This window comes from Sturnira hondurensis, unplaced genomic scaffold (genome assembly GCF_014824575.4).
Source record: "Sturnira hondurensis isolate 20B ecotype Veracruz unplaced genomic scaffold, ASM1482457v3 Scaffold0004068, whole genome shotgun sequence".
Lineage (NCBI taxonomy): Eukaryota > Metazoa > Chordata > Mammalia > Chiroptera > Phyllostomidae > Sturnira > Sturnira hondurensis.
The window spans coordinates 5212207-5221069 of record NW_028076699.1 but is presented as its reverse complement, the minus strand read 5'-3'; the positions used below and the strand labels follow the sequence as shown (position 1 = coordinate 5221069).

The 8863-nt window shown below is 58.9% G+C and overlaps 1 protein-coding gene across 1 annotated transcript in view; it reads right to left on the bottom strand.

The window, feature by feature from the left end:
• Window positions 1-366: 366 nt before the first annotated feature.
• The window catches only part of GLIS1 (GLIS family zinc finger 1), a 211039-nt gene continuing 202542 nt past the window's right edge, over window positions 367-8863 (bottom strand). Inside the window, exons 8-11 of the mRNA XM_037043225.1 lie at window positions 8649-8802; window positions 3941-4119; window positions 3197-3364; window positions 367-879 (exon numbers count right to left, since the gene is read on the bottom strand). Coding sequence (XP_036899120.1) covers window positions 722-879; window positions 3197-3364; window positions 3941-4119; window positions 8649-8802 — 659 coding nt within the window. The 3' untranslated portion in view covers window positions 367-721. The remainder of the gene's footprint in view (window positions 880-3196; window positions 3365-3940; window positions 4120-8648; window positions 8803-8863) is intronic.

Here is an 8863-nt window from a genome sequence, read left to right as displayed (position 1 = left end):
CAGGCCCGCCTGCAGGGGCCCTGCCTCTGCCCCTCGCCTTCCCTGCCTGCTTTACCCAAAGCCACACCACAACTGCAGTGCATTTTCCACCCACCGAGAAGTCAGTGCAGATAGCAAAGGTCTGGGCCAGACGGATCTGGGTTCCAATCCCTGTCCCCATCTCGGCCCTCTTGCCTGTCCGTCGGGTTAAGCCTTTCACTGAGGTCCCCAGACTAGTAACGGGGCCGTGTGACTCGGGCACCCATCCCCACTGGGGGGGGGTGGCTGGACCCGAGGCCCTAGCTGGCCCTTGCCCGCTACACACCCCTCCTCATCCTCCCAATCTCGGCCTCAAGGCTCCATCACTAAAACAGAGCCAGGCCCAAGTCTCATTTCCAGTTTTTAATGCTTTTCTTGTAAAACCCAAAGTATAAAACTGGCAGGGGAATGGAAAACAAATTCTGTACACTTTATATACATGAGGTCTGTGATTTTAAAACCATGGGGGAGAGAAAAGGAAGACACAGTCAAGGGCGCATCACAGGTCACGGATCCTGCTGGGCACCTCATCGGAGCCCCAGCTGGGCTCCAGCTGGGCTCCCAGTCAGTACGGGGCGTTCGCCCCCGAGCCGGCACTCTCAGTGTGTGGGGGCCTCGATCTGGCTGCTCGGGCTGGGCGCACGGAGGGTGGGCAAGGTAGCATCTGTGGTGGCAGGTGGATGGCCGTGGGCTGGGCCTCTCTTCAGGTGTCCGTGTAGATGGAGGGGATGTGACTCAGGCAGTGGTCAAAGGCCCCATTGGGGAAGAAGCTGCAGTCCTCAGGGCCGCTGGGCACGACATCTGTGGATGGCTGTGGCGGCAGCACCGTGGGGCATGGGGCCTCCGTCAGAGCCTCGTAGCCTGTGTAGGGCACAGGGTCCAGCTGGAGAACTGAGGGGTTATGGCTTGTCACCTTTTCCCAACTCCCAGATGCCCGCTCCCTGCCTAGTGTCCCCTCAGTGAGTCCTGCTCTGAGCCCTCTGCCCTTCCAGGTAAGGAGGGGAGGGGCTTGGCAGAAGGTGCCCTAGGCCTTGCATTCCCAATGGGCCCAGGGCAGCCGGGGAGGTAGGCACAGGCTGGCTTAGGGGGTCTATCACCCAACACTGTGCTATGGGGCAGACTATGGGGAGCAGGGAGCAGGGAGTGAGGGAGTGGGTTATCACAGCTCTTGCCTGCAGGGGCTGGTCCCCTCCTGGCAGAGGGCCCCAGCCCACCTACCCTTTCAGGTTCTGCCACCCCACCAGACACCGGAAACCCAGAGGAGGGACTGGTACTCCCTGGGCACTGACTAAGGGCTCCGTGAAGCCACACCTCAGTTAAGTCTCAAAACAACCCTGGAAGATGGGATTCATGAACCCGTTGTAGGGCTGGAGAGGCAGCTGAGAGAGGGCAATACACTTGCCCAGGTGCAGTGGGAGAGGGGGGCTTTGAACCCAGGCCCGTCTGACTCCAAGATACCTGGCCCTTCCGTTGGACACGCTGTCTCCAGGTGGGGTTACTGCTCAGAGGGTCTCTACCTGGGAGGGGCCTGGAGCCTTGCCCAGGCCTCTGTGTCTGAATTGTGGTCTTAAACTTCTGTAGCCTCAGGCAGTTGGGCCTCAGTCTTCCCATCTGTGCAATGGGACCAGGCTGAACTATTCCCAGTGCCCCTTGGCCCCGCCTTGTTCAGTCCGGTGTGCCTGTTCTCAGCTTGGCAGAGGAGATGTGGGTAGCGGAGCAGGGCCCAGAATGGGTGCTGGATGCTGGGCTGCTACCAGGTAGCAGGGGTGAAGGAGGCCAGAAGAACCCCTACCTTGGTGTGAGGGCATGGGACCTCTCTTGACCCCTCAGAACCACTTATTTCAGGTATTGCGGCTGAACCAAGCAATCCCACCTTGGGCTGGCCGGGACTGGGTGGGGGCCAGCTCGGTGAGAGCTAGCAGTGCTGGGGACAGTGGTCGGTGCCTAATCACACACCAATCCAGGTGCGTGCAAATGTGGAACACGCCCACCCTGTGACTGGGTACACATCTGCCTGTGGCGCATGTATGTGACATGACCACCACAGACATACTTACACTGTCCTTGAACAGTCTGTGCACACGGATGGGGTTATATGGGGTGAGGGACATGTGTGTGTGCACACGGATGGGGTCATAGAACGGAGACACAGATGTGCATACAGGCAGGGCATGAACAGCAGCACAAGGACGACACGAGCACATGTGTGTGGACTAAAGCACGTGCACCCTGCCGGCTCCTCACACACTCACGGGGCTCACGCTGCCTGGATGGCCCCGCCGGCCCCACATGTGCGTGCACACTGCCATGCTCCTCAGACCAGGAAAAAAGAACACATGGACACGGGGGCACGTGTGTGAACAGGAAGCAGGGACCCACCACTTTGCACGTGCTCGTCCGTGCCCTCAGTGCTTGTCCTTAGGTCTTTGTGCCTCTGCCCCCAGCTGCGCACACCCAGAACTGCCCAAGGGTCCCCTGGGATGGGGCCTCAGGCTCCCCTCTGTCTGGGGTCCCATCCTGCCCAGGCCTGGTAGCTTCCAGCTGGCCCCAGGCCCTGGGGCTGATCTAGCGTGGGGCTTGGCTTGGAGCACTCAGGGCAGGTCCACCCCACCCCTCTGGGCTCCTGCTCTGACCAGGACTGGCCCTGCTCTGAGCCTGACGCTACCCTGAGCCTTGCTCAGCTTTCCCCTCTCATGGGGGCTTCTCTGCCCCAGCCAAGGGCCCTCCCCAGGGAAGGACCCGGGCCCTGTGGGGGCATAGAAACAGCACCAGAACAAGCATGGCTGCCCAGTTCTGTCTCTTCCTAGCAATGTTGCCCTTCTGGGTCTCAGTTTCCTCATCTGTCAAACGGAGATCAGCATCTGCCTCATGCTCTGCTGGATCCTCAGGTCTGTGACCGTGCTTGCACATAGTAGGTGTGCAGCGCGTAATCGAAGGGCACATCACCTAAACTGTGAGCTCCAGTCTGATTCCTGTCTGTGCCTACAGACACCTGCCGGAGTCCAGGACGCAAAAGCCGTGTGAGACTGCGGGGACAGGCAGTGTGCGTGTCCCCATTCTGCGGCCTCCTGAGACCTCTCCCTCAGCTGCTGCTGTGGGACAATGAGCATAAAGCACTCAGCACAGGGTTGGGCCTTGGTGCGTGTTCAGGAAGGGGAGTCACGCAGGTGGGGCTTACCTGTGGCAGGTAAAGGTGCACTGAGGCTGTGGTAGCCATTGGGCCGCAGAGGGTTGAAACTGTGGGCCTCGCCAGACAGTCCGTCCCCACCGGCTGCTGGCTCGGCCACCCGGTAGCATTCGCCATAGGGAAAACAATTCTGGATGGAGTGGAAACTGCCCTGGTACCCTGCGGAGGGAGGCGGCAGGGCCACGTTAACAAAGGGGAAGTGCCGGGGGCCCCCACACTGTCCTGTCCTGGCATGGTGGGTGTGACAGAGGAGGAGAGCCCAGGGTGCAAAGGTGCTGGGGGCCTGAGCCCCTCTCCCACCCCTGCCCTGCACCAGAGGGGGTGGGTGGCATGACCTCACGTGGCTGCACCTGCTTTGAGTCATTTGTGGCAATGACAGTGCTCTGGGGAAAGGGACAATTGGCCCTTCACCCCCTCCGCCTCTGAGACCCCCAATCACTTTTCCTCCAGGCGGCAGGCTGCTCCCTCCCGCTGCCGACGCTGTTCCCTCCTGCGAGAGCCTTCGATGCCTTATTGATGGAACAGACTCTTTTTCTCCCTCAGGAAGAATTTCCTCCAGGAAGTGCCCCGACTAGGTGCGCAGGGTCCCCTGACTCCAGCTTCTCCCACTGCAGCCCTCTATGCCTGCTGTCACTGTGTTTCCCACTTGCTTCCCCCAGGGCAGGGTCCCATGTCCCTTGGGTGCCCTAGCAGGCGTTGGCATGTGTACAGCGGAGGCCCCCAGGCAGAGCTTACCTTGCGGGCTGGGCAGAGGCGGGGGTGGAGGACTCTGGAAGGGCGGGTAGGGTGGCTTGCTGGGGAGCGTGGGGAAGGACTGGCCCCCTGGAGAATGGCTCTGGGAGGACGGTGGCAATGGTGGTGGCCCAAGGCCCTTCAGTGGGCTGACCATGGGCGAGAGGAGGCCGGGTCCCAACCTGGAGAACAGAGACAGCTGTGAGCAGGATGGGCTCTGGGAGAGGTGAGGGCCAGAGGCATGGCTATTGCTGCTTGCTTCCCTCCAGCAACGGGGGGCTCACTAGCTGGCCTGGCTCTAACTTGCAGTTGGAAGAGGAAGATTTAATGTCTATGTTCAAACTGGAATTAAATTTTTAAAATGTTGTAAGCATTAGAGCCCTGAAGGAATCAGTGAAGAAAAACTTCTACCTGGTATTTAGGACTGACAGCAAGGAGCACTGGTGATAAGCATGACCTCTGGGGCCGACAGAACTGCATTTAGAACCCCATTCGTTCCCACTGGCCACGTGCCTTTGGGTAAGATGCTAAATGTCTCTGAGCCTTGGCTTCCTTGATGTGTTCTCTACCTGACACACGACAGCTCTCACCACCCAGGGCTGACTACCAGCCTCCCCTGCGGGTGGACACTGACTGGGCTTGCCGCTCTGGCCACCCGGAGGGTGAGCCTGGGGGCAGCTCCTCGGCCGATCAGCCCTCTGCATGAGCAGCCACCATTCAGGGCACCTCTGCCTGCGCCTGTGAGAGAGGTTCTTGTGTCCTTCTCACAGGTCAGAAAACCAAGTTCAGAGAGGTTGCCTCAGTTATTCTGGCCACACAGCACTGACACGCAGTTATGGTGAGGGTAAAATAAATGAAGCGCCGTAGACTAAGGACCGGAATGAGGTCAGTACGTTCTTAGCCACTCTGTGAATCACTGTCACCAAGATGAAGGGAAGGGAAACTGGCAGGTAGGTCTGAGGTTTGAGGTGGCCTCCACTGCCTTGCCCAGTGCACCTTTAGTGTCTGTCCCTGGTCACCTCTGTCTCTGTCCCTGGTCATCTCTCCTCCACTTGAATCCATCCTGTGATGGGGCCTTCATCGCCTCCCACCGGGTGGGCCACCTACCCAGACCGCACGTCCCTGTAGATCAGCCTGTTCACAGGGGCCAAAATGAGCCCCTCGGACTTGGGGGCTCTTGGGAGCAGGATGAGGGCTCCTGGCCTAGGCAGCATTTACGTGCGTTGCAGAAGGAGGGAGACAGCGAGAGCTCGGTCTCCGTTTTCTTGTTTGCACTTGTGGATTTGTTGGACCATCAATTCAAATACACTGCAAATTCAATGTCACAGCTCCAGGTGACCTTTGCAGGCAAGGCGTGTTCCCCTGGCCCACCCTCCAAGACACAAGGTACTAACGGGACAGATCAGTGCCTCTCCGGGGAAGCAGGACTATCTTGAAATGGGGAGTGGGGATTTGGGGAGAGCTCGGTAGGCTCCATGCTGTGGCTCTGCTGGGTTCCTTGCTGCTCCCTGCAGCCTGGGCACCCTGCCGTCTCTGCCCCTCTACTGCACGGTTACCGTCCAGCACTGTCCACTTGTCTGGGACCCCACCATTGTGCGTGCTCTAAAGGCAGCAGAAGGGGGCACTCTGCACCGTGTCCTGGCTCCCTAGCCCAGCATCTAACACCCTGTAGGCACACACTTCGGCCTCCTGGAGTTAAAGAACCGAATCCTCATCAAGGCGCCATGAACGAATCATCATTACTGACAACCTTAATATTTTTAGGCCCGACTCACGGGGCTGTAGGGCGGGCCAGGGTCTTCTGCCTTGCTCTGTAAATGGCGGCAGGCTGCACATGAGCTGCGCGCCCTCATGGCCAGTTCTCCCGGACGAGGCCGGGCCGAGGTGTGGCCAGGAGGGTAGATCCTCCTTCGGGCCTGCTGGGTGGTGCCCACCTGAGTTATGACCGTTCCAGCCTGGCACCCACCACACTCCAGCTCTGGCCTGGTTTCCTGCTGGCCCTTGCCTGTTGGGAGGGCCAGGTCTCGGTCCTCCCAGTCCCACGGCGCTCAGCCCTGGGCCTGGCCCCCAGCAGACAGCTGATAAATACGAACAAATTGGTTTCTGAATTGTTCAGCTACAACACCCAGAGGTGTTGTAGCTGAACAACAGCATTAAGGAGAACCCGATCTGAAGGGGAAAAAACATGCATTTCCAAAGTTTGTTTTTCCTGTCTCAAACCTGCCATAAACTCACATTTGCCACCTTCACGGCCAGTGAAATTAAGCAGAACACAGCCCTCTCTCTCTGCAGCAGACGTCAAGGCTGAGCTTACGCTGCTCTACCTGAACCCGTCAGAGGGAAGAAAGCTCATCTGGAGCGCCTCTTCTGAGTCATGCAAATGACTCCTAAATCAAATATTTTTGCTCCAATTGGAACCTATAAAAATTAATATAAAACCTCACTGGCCTGGCAGACTTAGGGCTTCATACCTCGCACAGGGCTGGGGTAAAATACCACCCTATTCGGCGTCTTCTCTGGGCCAGAATAAATAAATTTGGTCATGAAGTCAGGCCCTCTTAGCATAGTTTTGAGTGAATCAGATAACTCTGTCAAGCTATTTAAATGCCCCAGCAAACCACTGGGGAGCCGCCAGTGGCCTTCCCTGTTGACTTTGGCTGGAAGGGGAGGCTGAAGGCCTTTCCCCAACCTCTTTTCAGGGGCTGAAAAAAGAAACCCATTCAGGCTGGGCCCGGTGTCAGGCGTGAGGGCCCCTCTGTCCCACAGCCCGGAGGAGCCTGGGCGCCTGGTGGTTGGGATGACTCGAGCCCCGGCTCCTGCAGGCATGGGTGGGCGGGCGAGCCGGGGGTCCGTCTCGATCTTGTCATCACTCTGCCTCTCGTTGCAGGAATTCTTGACGGGCACTTACGCAAGCGGCAGGCAGGTGATGAATGAGGCAGAGCAGAGTGCACAGGCCCGAGTGGGGCAAGGACTCGGTGGTTTATTTTTCTTTGGTTGGAGATGTTTGAGGCTGGCTGGTGGGTGAGCAGGTGGCCTGAGCCAGTGGGTGGGGGGCTGGTGTCCATGGAAGCTGTCCCAGGTGACACATGGAGAGTTGGGCATGAACAGGGTCTCACTGCCTTCCTTCAGGAGGGGACTGTAATGCTCGCTTTATAGAGGGGGACCTCGGGCTTGGTTTTCTGGGTTCCCCTTGCACCCTGTCAGGTTGCCTCTTTGTGGCTCTCCACGACCTCCCTACCACAGCCGCCCTGCTCCCTGAACCCATGAACGGCACTTCTGCCCACCCACGGGCTCCCCCCAATGGCCCCTCCCCTCTCCGCCAGCCAGGGTTTCCCTAAGTCCTTCTTGTTCCGGGTCACTAGTCTTCTGGCGGTTCTTCCTGCCTGCCCACCAGCCCTGGCTCAGGCTGGCACCCACCCTCCATTTGATGCTGCCCCTGGTGATCTTGGCCCTCCCGCAGGCCTCAAATTCACATCCCCAAGCCTGACCACGTGACGACGGAGTTTCGTCACAGGCCTCCTGGTCTGGCCCTGGTGACCTCTCTCTGGAGCGTGTCACTATACGTAAAGATTCCAGTTTCCCAGAACACACCAGGCTCTCACCTTGCCTGCCTTCACTCTTGTTTCCTCCTTCCGCCCAATCTCTCCACTCAGCCAACTCCTACTTAACCATGGAAGTCCAGCTTAGCATCCCCTCCAGGAAGCTTCTCCTGCCCTCCCCTCCCCCCCGCCCTGCACTGGGTTCTCCTCTGGGCTCCCACTTTCTTCCGATTCCTCCCCTCAGAGCACGTCTGGGTCGTCAACCCCTGTGAATCTGTCCCTCTCCCCTCCTCATAGGGAGCTTCCCCAGGGCTGGGGTCGTGCATGGCACAGGCCTGCCCACACCAGGAGCTTAGCGGGACTTTGACTAAAGGAGGAGCAGAGTTAGGGGCACTGGCTCACAAGTTTGAGAAAGCCAGGTGGACCCCAGGCAGAGGCAGGCCAAGGCTTCTCTGGGGAGGAGGACAGCTCTGGAGATAGGCCTCGGGGGCAAATCTGATCAAATCCTGCTGGCGGTAAGTGGAGGTGGCAGGGAGGGCAGGAGGTGATGCAAGGAAACCAATTTTGGCAGCATGAGCGGCTAGCAATTAGCACATTCACCATTTCCAGCCAATTAAGTGACCACAATGGGTACCACATTGAATGCAGGAAGAAGCCACCCTTCCCTGCGGTGATGCCGCAGTAAGGGCTCCCGGACAGCCCCGCAGGCCTGGCAATGGGGCACAGCTACAGCAGCAGAGCAGGTGAGGCCCAGGTGGGCATCTCTGGAGTGAGTGGTGGGTAGTCTGCTCACCAAATGCACAGCATGAGCCAAGGAGAGGCCAGAGTATGGCTCCCGAGGGGGGCCTGGGTGTGGCAGCCCAGAATGCAGGGGTGGGGTGAGGACACAGAGTTCCCAGGGCCACCCCCAGGAGAGGAGAGAGTGCTTGAGGTGAGGCGTCAAGAAGCCCAAGGCCCAGGGGCCAATGCCATCTACCAGGTAGGGTTACTGTGAGGCCCCAGTGAAACCTTGCACAGAAAGAGTCTGGTACAGATGTGGTACCTAGTTAAGTGCTGCCTAAACGCTGGCTATTTTCACGATCACTAACAACCATTTAGTGTGAGGGACGCTTGCCCTCCTCTGCCTCCCATGTAGGTCCCCGCTTAGTGCCCTACAGGAGGGCTGTACGTACCCATCCCTGGTGCTCTCAGCCGTGGGCAGAGGGGACAGATGGTGGGGACCTGTGGTGGCGTCCAGTGGGTGGTGCCTGGAAGGGACCTCGTGCGTGGGGGGCAGAATGCCTGATGCGAGCCCATTATGGGGGGTGACAGAGCCAGGATACACACCTGCAGGGAAGCAAACAAATACTGCTGGGCTTCGGCCACTCTCTAGAGATAGCTGTGGACG